The sequence below is a fragment of the Gymnoscopelus braueri genome (assembly GCF_963280865.1).
Source record: "Gymnoscopelus braueri genome assembly, chromosome: 14".
Taxonomy (NCBI): domain Eukaryota; kingdom Metazoa; phylum Chordata; class Actinopteri; order Myctophiformes; family Myctophidae; genus Gymnoscopelus; species Gymnoscopelus braueri.
In genome coordinates this window covers 44374510-44389846 of record NC_137619.1, presented here as the reverse complement: position 1 = coordinate 44389846, position 15337 = coordinate 44374510, and the positions used below count along the sequence as shown (strand labels likewise).

The 15337-nt window shown below is 41.3% G+C and overlaps 1 protein-coding gene across 4 annotated transcripts in view; it reads right to left on the bottom strand.

The window, feature by feature from the left end:
- Positions 1-15337, bottom strand: part of kcnma1a (potassium large conductance calcium-activated channel, subfamily M, alpha member 1a) — a 285057-nt gene that overhangs the window by 95950 nt on the left and 173770 nt on the right. For all 4 annotated transcript variants that reach the window (XM_080448764.1, XM_080448765.1, XM_080448767.1 and 1 more), the window contains exons 6-7: positions 8707-8782; positions 7439-7514 (exon numbers count right to left, since the gene is read on the bottom strand). In XM_080448764.1, the coding sequence (XP_080304890.1) occupies positions 7439-7514; positions 8707-8782 (152 nt within the window). The remainder of the gene's footprint in view (positions 1-7438; positions 7515-8706; positions 8783-15337) is intronic.

Sequence of the window (15337 nt, the reverse complement as noted above, 5' to 3'; positions counted from 1 at the left end):
GATTATAATTTAAAAAAATAATTTGTTTAAGTTGATTCAAAGATATGAAAAATAAAAACTTAAAATGAGAACCATATGCTTCTCCATTATTCGATTAATTATTCGAGAAAGTAATCGATGGAATTATCACTAAGAAAATAGTAAAGTAAAGTAATTGATAGTTGCAGCCCTAGATGCAAGAGCCGTCAGAAGCAGCCTCTGATGTACAAATGTTTTCAATTTCTAAGCACGGCGTTGCATACAGCCAATACACCTACAGCCCTGTTTGATTGAATCCAGCTAAAAGTAGCACTCATGCTTTCAATCATGGACAGGAAAGCTCGTTGGTACGCCGAGCTTAGACTACCATCTAGTGGTAATGTAGTGGTACAGCATGCTGAAGGTGGACCTCAAGACCCCTGACATGAAACTGATTTTTATAAAACTCACCAAGAAGTTAACAAAACATAAAAAAGGGCGTTTGTGAGCTTGTAGATCGGCACTTTTTGGGCGAACTTTACCCCCAGAAGAATGGGGATGCTGGGGTTCAAGTGGATAAGACACAAACCTTCCGCCAGGCAACATACAGGCAGATGTCACCCAGGGGAGATGGAGGTGATTCACTGTATATTTCTCTTTAATGAGGAGGAGCCTGGCCCCTAACTGTCTGGTACCTCTGAAATATTACACTGTTTATGTAAAGGCATTGTGTGACATTTATTATAAAGATTTTCCTACTTAACTGACTTCTTTATGTTATGTAATGGGAGCGTTTTTATGCCTATGGCTTAGAGTCATTCCTTTAGTATCTATTGGATTAAAAAGCTCCTCTCAAAAGCAGGAAACTTCTCTGAACTTCTCCAAAGAAGGCAGGCTCGCATAACAAAACATACACCATACATTGTAATTCACATATTTATAATAATCCACAAGTTTCACTATTTTGCTAAGAAATTATGAAGTAGTTCCAAAACAATAATGTTAAGATTTTGAACGTATTTGTGGGGAAAAAAAGTAATTAATACTAGGCTAACAAGTACTAAAGTATTAAACCCTCAGCTTTAGAGCATCTATTTTCTGTCAGGTCAGGCCAGGGTTCATCTCAACTCAAATTGAGTTCCTTCTCATGCTTAATTTATGCCCCGTTGCATGACGGTGTCACAAATGCCGAAAATAGCAGATCTACGAGCTCACAATGCGTCATATCCGCAACGGGCTTCAGGCATTTGGCTTTGATAAATTAGTCACACGCACAAACGCGTGGATGCGTGCACACACACACACACACACACACACACACACACACACACACACACACACACACACACACACACACACACACACACACACACACACACACACACACACACACACACACACACACACACACACACACACACACACACACACACACACAGTTCCCCTTGCATTATGAAGTATCTTCACAGATCTACAGGCCCATTGTCATGAAAGGGCAAGTGGTTTTTGTTATACTTTAAGTTATAAGTGCCCTATAGCATTGGTTCTGAAAGTGGGGTCCGGGGACCCCCAGAGGTCCTTGAGGGGGTTCCAGAGGGTCCCCAGCAAAAGTAGTTAATGTAGCATCACAATCATTTTAACCGCTTTATCCATTTATACATTGGCTTTTCAAAAATAGCAGATCTACAAGCTCCCGGTGCGTCACTCCGCTTTTTGAACATTTCTGGAAAATATCGATAATGTTTGAAAAATGTTGAATCATTTGTAAATAATTCTTTAAACATAAATCTTCTCTTCTGGGGGTCCCTAGCTGGCACAAACTACTTTTCAGATGGGGGTCCGTGGCCAAATCAATTTGGGGGTCCTTGACATGGTAAGTTTGAGAAGCACTGCCCTAAATTGTAGTATAACATACATTGGAAACTATAGGGAAGTGATGTTTTGGTAATAAATACAATTCTTATTTTGTTTTTGTATTCCATGGTTGGAAACAATGTGTTTATCCTCTATTACTTGTACAATTTTAAACCAAATAAAGTCTATAAATCATTTCACTATACTTTTGAGAGGAACCGCTACTTGATCCTACAGAGATCCGACCTACACTGATGTCACCACCATGATGGCTCCACACTGAATACATAACGTTGCTGTCGGGCAGAAATCTTTTATATTTTAACTGTTGTGCTTTTTCGTAAATTAATGCCCTACTTGATCATACTACAGCGTCACACAAAAACATAAAGTACACAAAACAATGGATAATTCTGTGTCATCTCGTGAAACACTTCTTTAAAAGTGTAACCGAGATGAAATGCTAACATTAGATAATTAGATGTCTGTGTCCTTTTATACTGCCCTGGTTCAGCCATTTTATTACCTTAAAGATCTTATTGTGTGTCTGACCTCATTTTACTGCTGTGCAAATGCAGTGCTACAGAGTACAGATAGCCACAAATATCAGCTGTTCCAGGGTGGGTTAATTGGCCTATAATCCGGACACTGAACGAGACAAATAACGTTACGCCAAAAGCTTTCCTTACTAATGACCTCTCACACCTCAATGAATACAGGAAGTTGCTCTCTGATATGGCACCTGTTACAGTCTGTGACGTCAAGTGATCGACCACACATTAGCCAGGAATTGAGCTAAACTAGAATAAAACATCGGTTCCGACGAAGCAATCTGATTGGTTGAAATAGCTATCTACTGTACCTCTCGCAGAGCAGAGCTGGCTAAGTGGCTAGGATAGCAGTTTGCATGGGAAGTTTGCGGCCGTAGTAGCTAAATCTGGCATTAAAAAAATGAATTTCTATCGAATATCTTAAATACAATGAGATTGAGCTAACAGTTAAGTAGGGATGGGTATTGTTAGGATTTTTATGAGTCCAGTTCCGGTTCTGGTTCTGCTTATCGATTCCAGTTCCTAACGGTTCCCTATTTCGATTCCAAAATGATTAAAACAATGGTTATGGTCAAATGTTTATTTAACAAAAGTAACTTTATTATTTTAAGCCTTAGTCAATTTAAGACAGAGAGTAACATCCCAGGGCAGTAGTGTTGTACTTCTTACTACTGACAATGACAATAACAAATATAAAAGCCTGTCTGAGCAGCATTGGGGCCAAATATCTACTGGAAACTGAATTCACTGCAAAAACGGCAAATAGTCTTCCCTTAAATAAATAATTCAAGGAATAAAACAAAGTGCATTCAGTACATAACAGTAGCTTACATCCAAATAAACATAGTCCTTTGACAACAAACATTGTGACCACTCGGTTTTGTCACCGAAAAATGGGGGCGAGCGTGTTTTGGGGTGAGCCTTCCGGTTACCGGTCGGACAGAGACCACAACACGTCAAACACCGTACACTCTTTCAGATGAATGCCATGCTGTCTTGGGATGTTTCAATTCGTCATATTAGACGTGCAACCTGTCTTAGAACTAATTAACTTTCCACATGTATTGCATTTTCCCATTTAATCTGGGTCTTTTTTAAAGTGAAGCCACACTTTAGAGCGTTTGCCACGGTCCATATTTCACAGTATGCCTGTTGCTCGCTCCGAGTTGCTCGCATCTAAACGTGTTGCGGTGTGTGTGTGTGTGTGTGCGCGCAGTGCAGCGTGAATGCGTAGTCACGTAAGTTAGACAGGTCCTGACAGATAGACTTGTCATCATGAAGCCTTTGTTTGAACGGTTATTAGTCTAGGAACCGATATGCAGAACCAAAATACAATCATTTTTATGGGTACCCGGTACCCGCAATTTCTTATTTGGTTCCTACTTGGAACCGAATTTCGGTACCCAACCCTACAGTTAAGTTTTGTTTCTTTATGTGTCCAGTCTGAGAAAAGTTGTCTAGCGTGGCTGAGTAAACAAGGACTCTGTCTGTCTCTGTCAGACGGACCCCATGTATTTCCAGGATAACAGAGATAACACTCATAACACTCGCAGTTGTTATTTTGAGAGAGAAATGTCCTGCAATAAGAATATATTTTGATATATGTATTTTTTTATGGTAACTGTTGTATAATCACAATATTACACTCGAGGGTGTGCTTTATCGTGATTATTGGCAATTATCACAATAACGCAAACGCACACCCCCTCGTATCACGTAATATTGCTTAATAACGCCAGTGTAACAGTGGTGGAAGATGTACTCCGATTTTATTTTAAATGTGTTACTTAAAATGCCACTAGATCGGGAGCTAATGTCGGGCATGATTATCCTCTGGTGCAGTGTTTCCTAAATACTGGTCAGGACCCATTAGTGGGTCGCGGACACATTTTTATGGGTTAAAGTAAATACCCCCTTTTTTTCCTTTGTTTCCAACAATTATTTTCAATTATTTCAAATGATTGAAAACTAAGGCCATATCCACACGGAGACGTTTTAAAAAATGTCACAGAGTTGTTTTCAAAAAGTTTACCGTACACACGGAATCGTCTCAAGAAATGTGTGTGTCCACACGAAATCACTGAAAACGCCACAAACTGAAAACGCTGTAGTATATATGCCTGGCCTGTGGGTGGTGCTGTGGAGGAAAGTTACTAAGTACATTTACTCAAGTACTGTACTTAAGTACAATTGAGGTATTTTTCACTTTACTCGAGTATTTCCAAATTCCAATACTTTTACTTCTACTCCACTACATCTCAGAGGAAAATATTGTACTTTTACTCCACTACAATTATTTGAACGCTTTAGTTAATACTAGTGACTTTGCAGATATAATCATGACATTATAAAACATTTATATTTATTTATTTGCCCTATTTTACATAGACTATTTAAAAATAGCCGATCTACAAGCTCACAACGCGCATCGCGACGCATTGTGAGCTTGTAGATCAGCTATTTTCAAACATTTCAGTACTTTAAGTATATTTTGATGCCAATACTTTTGTACTTTTACTTGATTGAACTCAAGTAACATTTTGAGCACAGGCCTTTTACTTGTAACAGAGTATTTTTATATTGTGGTATTGCTACTTTTACTTGCTTTTACTTTTACTTTACTAACATTGACAGCTACTCACAACGTCTCCTGAACGCACAGTCTGTGTAAAGTCTACAACACATACACACACAATGCGTGACAGAGACATACCATACAGAGAGAAGCTGAACGCGGACGCAAAGGCACGCTACCTGGAAAAAATGTCATTACATCTGTGCCCCAGATCATGTAATGACAGTGTGCCCAGTCAGAGTCACAATCATTCATTTCATAGACTGGTTCACCTGAACCGAAAATAAAATATAGTCATCTTGAGTACTGATTATTTATATATTATTATTTATATTATTAGCGAAGTATTATTATTATTATTATTATTATTATACTGTTCATTCATTAATCATTGAGCTAGTAAGTGAACGGAACGGAACCTGTGTTGCCAGATTTTGCGAGAAAAATAAGCAACCAGGTCTATGAAAACAAGCCCAGAAGAAGTGGCTTAGTGACATCAGCTATTTGTTCAATAAAAAGCATTTTAATCCGATCGGCAGCCATTTTCTCATAGAGTTATAATGTATTAGAGTGCAATACTCCTCCCAACCGGTAGGGTCGCGTAAATGAAAGTCAATGGAGAAAATTCGAAGTCAATGGCCACCAATCGGATTAAAATGATTTTTATTGAACAATACGGAAGATAGGTGTACTTATGCGGGCCCATACATAAGTGTAACATCCGTGGCCATGGGGTCAGCACTTTATATTAGAAATATGAACGTTTATGTAGATGAACGGGTTATAATTGGAGAAAGTGCAAACACCAGGTTGAAGTTCATCCATGATCGTCGTAACAGACGACCGTCATGTGATCCATGGTCAACAGCAAGGTTTGTTTTCATTCTTATAAGACCGCATGGCTCATTTGTATGCACGTGAATATACTGTACATTAAAAAGTAACTAAGCGGAAAGTAACTAAGTACATTTACTCCATGTCCACTTGTGGCTGTAAAAGCCCTATTGCGTTAAGTAGTACAAACGCAACGCTGACAGGGTCGGGGTGTTTGTTGTTGGGGGGGGGGGCGGGCGGCGGCGCATGCAGGGTCGGGGGGGAGGGGGGGGTCGGGGGGGGGTTCGGCGGGCACGCATGCAGGGGGGGGTGCTCGGCGCATGCGGGTTAAGCGAGAGGTGGAGCTATAGCGTCATTGTTTCAGGAAAGAAGCGTATTTGGTTGTACACACGGAGACGCAAGGGTGGCGTCTTCGGGGGGTGGGGGAACGGGGGGACGGGGGTGGGGGGACGGGGGGGGGCGGGTTTAAGCGAGAGGTGGAGCTATAGCGTCATCGGTTCAGGAAAGATGCGTATTGCCGTATTTGGTTGTACACACGGAGACGCAAGGGTGGCGTTTTCAGATTAATTCACTCTGGGACCCGTTTTCAAAAATAAGCGTATTGCAGACCTAAAACGCCGGCTCCGTGTGGCCAAAACGTGCAAACGATTAAAAACTTATGCGGTTTCACCTAAAATCGTATCCGTGTGGATGTGGCCTAAAACACATTTTTCAAAGCAACTATTAGTATTAAATACTAAATAATTGAAGAAATTCCAAAAATGAATACAAAAACAAACATTCAAGAAGTAGTGAAAACAGTAGATCCCATCGCGACGTGTTGTGTGCCTGTAGATCTGCTATTTCACTAGTTTGGGTCTCAGGGAGACATCTAATTTCTCTTTTGGGTCTCGAGCTAAAAAGTTTGGGAACCACTGCTCTAGTGTGAGCGGTTCAAAGATCGGATCCTTGCTCACAGGATGGGTCGGGTCGCCCGACAATTTTCAAACACGTTTGATATTTATCTGGATCGCTACTGTCCGAACGGAACGGCATGGACACGGCAGGAAGAGCTTGAGCCGAGAGAAACACAGTCTACAGGGAGACAGACGTGAAGGGAATGAGAGGACTTCTGGCACGGCGACCGGTCCAAACAACCTGTGGTGCGTTGGACAGCTGAGGCTTGTAGATATCGTTGTCGGGCAGAAACCAGTTTTTTCGTGAATTAGTGCCCTACTTGATCATACTACAGTGTCACAGAAAAGCATAAAAAGAAGCAGCGTCACGTTTTGAGCTACTTTTGCTATTTTTTTATTTGAATCCTGAAAAGTAACAGTTTTCCACCCGACAGAGACGATATGAGACAAGAACACTGTCTATAAACATGCATTCTCAGAAATATCACCACTGCAAATTCAACCGGCTCCGTTCATTATTTACATCCGTTAGTCAGCTAACTGCCAGCTGTGGTCACGTGCTGCGTTCGGGAAACCCCGGTAATCTGAATAGAATCCTATAGCGTGTGATGCGTCGTTGTTTTAAATGTGATGATACAAGATTTCAAAATCGTTTTAAGATTTGAAAAATCTTTAAAAAAAAGTTTAAGGTTTAAGATTAGAAAAATCTTAAACCAGCTAAGAGTTAACTCTAAGCTGGGGTACGTTGTGTCTGGTATCTGTCCACTTACCAAATGTATGAATCCAGCAGCCGTTAGCCATGTGCTTATGAAGATGGAACACAGGTTCACCAGCTTGATGGAATTGCTATGTACAACAGGAACAATAACATTAATATCAGAGACAGAACGACATTGAACAATACGTATATGTACTTTAGCTCATTCAAAAGAATCCCCGGATAATAAGCCTTATATATGCCTTTATACATTATAATTGCCCTATATAACAAAAAATTTACATTAAAAACACCTTAAATATGTTATTTATTTTAGAAACAGCTCATCTTTTACTCAAGGGGGACAACGCTCATCACAAGTTGATGATGTCATTTGTCCATGTGTGGACAAATAAAAACATTTAAATTATTGTTTTGATACTCAGATTAACCTTAGGCACATATGAGGTTTCCACCCGACAGAGACGATATTAAACTGCAATAGATAATTTAATCACTAGACGGATGAATCTCATACAGTAGAGGACAGTGGCTCTCAGAGTGGCGTACAGGGACCCTCAGAATTCCTTGAGGGGGTTCCAAATGGACCTTGTCTGCAACTCTGAGAGTGGGCCCTATGCACAGCAGCCATATTATCACTTCCTTCTACAGGTGTTACCAATGATACTAATGAAGCAAACCAAATGGACCCGTTACACACCCGTAAGGGGCCATTTGGAAACCCCTTAAGGAACCATGAGGGTCCCTGGACACACATTCTAGTGTGTTTCCAGTGAGTCAACATGCACAATATCAGCACCCTGACTCTGTTTGACCCGAATGGAACAGAGCCTTCATTAGTATCATTGGTTACACCTGTGAACGTCTTCACAATATGGCTGGTGTGCATAGAGCCGGGTCCTCGAAATAAAAACAAAGTTTGAGAACTGAGTGGTGTAGAACATCACGTTTCAACAGTTCATTGTGTTGTCATGACATGTATTTTAAAGGAGCAAATACAAACCTCCAACCCGTACATATACTGTTGTCATGGTTCACAGTACAAACACTATCCATACCATAGGCGGCGGGTGAGCTTGACAATTGGGAAGGCTGGGGGTCGGCCGCGGGCACAATTCCCAGAATTTCACATAATATACTGTACAAGAAACACAATTGTTCTGTCCAAGAAACACAATTATTTGTGTTTCTTGTACAGTATATTTCCTAGAATTTCACATAATATGCTGTACAAGAAACACAATTGTTGTGTCCAAGAAACACAATTATTTGTGTTTCTTGTACAGTATATTACAGTATATACTGTATAATATACTGCACCTTGTTTTCAGAATATTCAAAAACTGTAGGATTTCTGAGAACTGGATCAACCTCAACGCTCTCAGGAACCTTAAACCTGTGAGGAGAGAGAGACAGAGAGAGAGATAGGGAGACAGAGACAGAGACAGACAGACAGACAGACAGACAGACAGAGAGAGATAGAGACAGAGATTATGTAAATTGACATTAATGCAGAAAGGGCAGACGAAGCACATGGTGTTAATCGAGGCGTATTCCCACATCTCTTTGCAGTGACAGCAGAAAGTAGAGGCGTAGATAATAAGAAAAGTGACAGCTGAGAGGAGAGGTGCTCTGGTGCGGGCAGGCGGACGGGCGGACGGACGGACGGACGGACGGACGCAGTGACTCCAGGAAAACGTGTACATTATGAGAAACGAAATCACCACGGACAAAGTGGTGCACGCACACTGTACCACAGCACTCCATTAAAGGATTAGCATAATGGTCTTGCAGAATAAGTGTGTTTGAGATAGAAAAAGACAAGTCCTGTCTAGGCCTATTTTCAGGCTCCTCAACGACTTGGTAGACGGTGGCCAACTGTACGTTATACTCAGTGGTGGATAAAGTACTAGAGTCAAAGTATAGATACTCCTGGTCAAGTATAACTATAAGTGACAGTTGCTCAGTCAAATTTTACTTGTAAAGTACAAATGGAGTACTTCCTTTAAAATAAATACTTAGGTATGCAAAGGTACATCCTACTGTATATTAAAATTGGCTTAAAGGGCAAGACCACTTTGGTAGAGGTTTGGGTTGCCTTGCCATGATGTAACTCCAAAGGTGGATAAGAAATCAAAAATGATTACTCTATTGATTAGAAATTGATAATTCAAAATATGCTCCTCATTGACATTGTACGGTGAAACAGCTCTCAAAGTCACTCCTTTAGCACGTAAACAAACACAAACAAAGATGATTCAGACAATATAGAGCGTCACAAAACCCAGTACTGTTTGTTTTTTAAATAAAAACATCCTGTTGATTTGACTATTTTTACTTGAAAACCCGGACTGGATCCACGGTGTCAAAGACACTATGACTCCGACATATTGGTCGGATCGTCAGTGCGACGTAGATGTGAGGGCCACGTAGCGGCCTGAACTCTAGATGTGAGGGCCGCATAGAGGACCTCACATCTAGTGTTTTTAAAAAGTACTTACTGTAAGTATTCAAAAGTACAAATTACAAAGTGTATTTTATTTTTAATTGAAATTCTGACTTTTTTGTGTTTGTCCTTTTAGCCTAAATGTCTGACTGTACCTCGTACCGTTTATTATTAAAGTATTCAATCAATCAGCAATAAAAAATAAAAATGAATAAAATACAACTTTTTCACGTGGGCCCTGATCCCAAGAAAAGTTCGACAGCCACCGTCTCACTCGTACCCCATTTTGACAGGAAGCAGACACAGACCCACAGAGACTCGTAGCTGCCTGTCTGTGGCTCTGCCGGTCTCACCCTGTACCCGTTGTGAAACAGGTCGTCGCACGACTTCTTGGGTCTCCACGTCTCCGTTGTCGCGGTGACGGACATGGTGCTGGGCCGCCGGCATGCGTGCACCAGCAGCTTAGGAGGAATCATGTTGCTACTCTTGACACCTAACTACAAGTTGTCCCCTTGTGAGCTCGTAGATGCGCTAGTTTCACTATTGTTTGAAATAGGGCTGAAACGGTTCAATACTTCGTAATGTACTTTTTTCCCTTCCAAGAGAGAGAGATGGTTAGTCCAAAGCAGTGGTTTCCTTGGTGTATGTATTTGTTTGTTCCTCTTGTAAACTTTGTTCTTCTTTTCTTTTTCTTTTCTCTTAAATCTTTTCCTTTACCATCTTCTTCTTCTGTCTTTCTTCTATTCTGAGAAGTATTTCAAGGATATCAGAAAGGGAGAGATGGTTCCGCCAAAGGCAGCAGGGTCACTAACACGCTGTGTCCTGGATGGATGTACGTCTTGGGCACCGAGCGAGTCCTTAAAATGTGTGGAATGCTGTGTGCTCAACCTTTCGTGTCACTCTCGCCAAAAAACAGCTGTGTAACTGTGAACAAAATGCTATTAAAGTCTTTTTAATCTCCATAACCCCCAAAACAGCCCCCGCCCCACACACACACACACACACTTGCACGCACGCACTCACGGTCTCTCCTCTTTCACTGCCTCTCAGTCAGTGGTGGAAAGTAACTAAGTACATTTATTCAGGTACTGCACTTGCGTAGAATGTTGAGATATTTTACTTCAGTATTTCGATTTCTTTCCTGATACTTCAAAATTCTATTCCACTAATACATCAAATATTGTACAAATATTGTACTTTTTACTCCACTACGATTACATTACGATTACAGTACTTTGCAGATTTTAGATTATTGATACAAAACATACCATTAACCACTTGAGCCCTTTACTTTACTTTTACTCAAGCATTCATTTTGAATACATGGCCTTTTACTTGTCACAATGCTACATTGTGGCATTGGTACTTTTACTTAAGTACTCTGAGTACTGCTTCACAGTCACACACACACACAAACAAGCGCGCGCAGGCACGCACACACGCCCACACACACACACAACTGCTGTGAAAAGTGAGGTGCCTAAAAGCTAAGCTTAAACCCTGCCAGGGGATTTAGCAGTGATGAAAATGAATTGAAAACTAAAGCAGGTGGAAAACAATAATCCAGATTTAATGAGTGCCAGAATTATTTCTGGCTATTTCTGGCCAGTACGATTTTAATTTTTTTTTCTTTTTCAAAGTAAAAAAAAAGTGCTTAGGAAGCGAGATACAGCCTTTTTCAGTTATAAGTAAAACAAGGAGTGGATGGAGCTGCAAATCTTCAGATAAAGATTATTATTATTTTTTTAGTTTTTTTCTATTTAAAAAAACCCCACATGAAACACGTTAATGGCATGTTGCACCATTGCGGTAAAACACGTGAAGCACGTTAATGGCACTCAATGAGTTAATAACAAGTGAAGTGCCTTGTGGACAGCAGTACACAACAACACAACAAAACTACACAAACCCATACTCAGTGGGGGAAATACCACTCAGATTTTTTTACTTAAACAAAAGTAGCAAACCACAATATAAAAATACTCGGACAGAGTCAAGTAAAGGAAAAGTAGGTCTAAATTGTACTGAAGTACAGTACTTGAGTAAATGTATTTTGCTACTTTCCACCACCTCCGATATTACACTCTAGGTTGATTGTGTAGACAACAGTTTGAATTCCTTCAGTTGAAGTAAGACAATACAAATAATAATAATTTAAAAAAGGTATTCATGATGGAACACTGAAGACTGAATTCTCTGCTGCAAACCAAGGAACATTTTTTCCAGTTCATTTTAGCTGTGCTTGCTGAAATGAGGCGCAGTTTACGGAGCTAGTTCAGGCCAGGCAACTCAAGGGATTGGGCTAACCGATCAGGTGACTAAGTCACATGCACTCTTCTCCTGGTCGGTGAGTTATAAGTAATGCTCTGCCTACCTGTTCAGTCTGGTTGCGCTCTTCTGCTGCTCTGACGTGCGACGCTGCTGCTGCTGCTGCTCTGCTGCCGAGATCCTGCCGGATCTGCTGCCCTTGCTTGCTACGTATGCTGCTGACCATGAATAGTCTCATATTGTTCTTGGTTGATGGCTATTGGCGTGCTGCCATTGTCCATGCTGCGCTAATCATAGCTACTCAGCTGTGTGCTACTGGTTCTAAACGTGGTATTACTTTCTTTACTTAAGTTAAAAATCGCTTGCTAAACGCTCAGCTCAAAAGCAGTAGCGTTCGTCATTGATCGATCTCAGTATGGTCAACTAGAGAGTGTAGAAATAGAGTAACGACACGCTTGATCCCGCCGCAAACGGGCTCCTTGGGTATAGTTCCAAACATTTGGGACTGCTGCCTCATTGAGATAGACGGAGCACTTCCGCATTCCATTCTTACAATGGGAGTCGACGCTAGTGTCAGAACTCTCTTTATGGCACTGGGTTAACGGTAGTTCACCAACAGTGTTGCTTAAGTTTCTGTTTCCTTATCGTAGCAACGATGGGCTCGGGGTTCTGTTATGGTCCCCAGTTTAGCGTGTATTGTTCAAAGTAGTTCACTTTATCTCAAGATTGGGTTTCTAGACCTAGTTGCTTGCTTCTCTCTCAAAAGATGACATCACCGATCTATCGTTCACAGAGGAACGGATGCGCGCGATATGGCTGGTAAGTGCTACTGCCATGGTAGATAGAGAGAGAGGGCATGGCGTCACTTTGTGAGTCGTTTTGCTTGTTCTGGCTCTAATGTTCAGATTAATATCTTTATGTAGGCTACTGGTTAAAACACGGATATGCTCAGTTGGCTGCATCTTGCTTAATTTATAGTTATTGTATTCATGGATAGTTCAGTGGCTTTAGACGGTACTCTTATTCTGAAGAGCTCGTCCACCGGATGTTGTTTGAGGCTTATAGTTGATGACCGAACACTTCTCTACCCATGCGAAGGAGAGAGGGGAAGCTAACTTGTGAGTAGTATTCAAGAAGTAGTTGCACTGCAGTTTAAATGTTAATGCTGCTAGAATTCATTGAAATTAGTTATCTCTCGTGTAGCTGTCTGGCATCTATTTGCAGAGTAGGAAAACTCACTGTTCATGTTGATAAAGTTGCAGCACTAAATTGCTGCCATCATCTCAATGTTCATGTTAGTGCTGAAGTTGCTGTACTAAATTGTACTAGATTGCTGCCATCAACACGATGGTCTCCATTATGCTAAAGCTCACTGCATGCTTCTACTGTTCAGATTATGCTAGTCGTTCTTCAACTGCTACTAACTGACTGCTGATCATGATTAGGCTAAAACTGCTGACATTGTTTCTGCAGTCAATGCATGCTACTCCTACTAGTGCCATCATGATGATCATGCTAATTATGTTGACTGCATTCCTAGGCTACTGCATTAATGCTACTCATTCTGCAATTGCTGGCAAAATGTCTGCTAATCATGATTATGCTAATGATGTGGACTTGCTACCACTGCTATAATCGACTAATGCTGCTAGTACTAAAATTGCTGCAAACGTGCCGATCATGAACATGCTAAGTTACTACTAGCGCTATGGCCACTACCTCATTAATACTGCATTCATCTACATCACATTTAGCAATTGAAAGCAATATCACGCAAAGTCATTTATCAGCATTTATTGATATTCTGCTTTGTGCTTTTTTTCCATGTCCGGCTTAATGCATGGTGAGGGGATGCCTAATGCCGATGGGGATGAGTGCTGTTCACCTTGGATACTGGGGAAGTCAGGTTTGCAGGCCTCGTGTCTTCAACAGTGTCAGTGTCAGTGTCAAATCATGTAGCAGTTCAATTGCTCTAATATGTGGTGGAGGTAAAGTAGGCCGTTTCATATTACGATGAAATAATCAAATGAACTTGCAGTGCAGATTAGACGTTATTGGTTGCATTCTACCGTTGCTATGCTCTTATATTGCTAAATTACACTTGTTAAGGATCAGGATGAGCTAAGGGATTCTCATTTTGCTGCATACACTTGGATAAGAGATGGTAGAGACGTTGTAGCACAGGCTAACACAGTACGTTTGCTTCTTTATAGAAGCTTTAGATTGTTTGTAGCACAGGCTAGCTCAGCATGTTTTCTTCTATGTGGAAGATTAGATTGTTGTAGCACAGGCTAGCACAGCATGTTTTGCCTATGTGGAGGCGAATTGTTTAGCACAAGCTATCACAGCATGTGTTGCTGCTTATGTGGATAGCTCCGGATTGTTTGTAGCATAGGCTAGCACAGCATGTTTTGCTTCCCACGTGGGAGCTCGGATTGTTCGTAGCACAAGCTAATTCAGTTGTTTTGCTTCTTATGTGGAAGCTTGGATGGTCGGTAGCACAAGCTAAACACAGCATGTTTTACTTCCCATGCGTAAAGCTATCAAATTGATTGTAGCACAAGCTAACTCAGCATGGCTTGCTTATGGGGATAGCTCTGGATTGTGGTAGCACAAGCTATCATGGCATGCTTGCTTCCATGTGGAAGGTATATGGTCAGTATATAGAAAAGTTGGTTGCCAAGTGATGTTGTCATGTTATGAGCAACAAGCTTACAGAAGTAAAGTTATTGCAACAGGATAGATGGTGGGGCTTTAGTAGAGTCAAGATATCAGTCATTTGTCAATGTTGGCTGGTGCGCACCAATCCGAGAAATATCTCGCAGGACGGATAAAGAGGGACTCCGATCCTGGCTGCTCCTGTTATCAATAGTTACACTATGTTGATGGGCTCTTTGCTTTTCTCATGCTTATCAAAAGCTGGGTGACTGGAAGTCTTTGTCCCCGTATAAAAGGCGCTGCTTTATCCGCCAGATTGGGATGCTCGCGGCATATTTGGCACCACATCACGGTGTGTTCATCACTGGTGACGAGTGTTGCAGCGCAACCAGCAGCTTGCGGTGTGCAACTGACTGTGTCAGGATTTGAGGCCACACTCGCGCATTGGCGTGCAGCATGCGTCCCCACACATCCACAGTGAAGCACGCACTTTTCACTGTGGATGTGTGAGTGGCTTCAGGAAGTAAATTCCTGTCCCAGCGGTCTATAACGGCGTCATCTCGTCCAGGGTGGCTTACC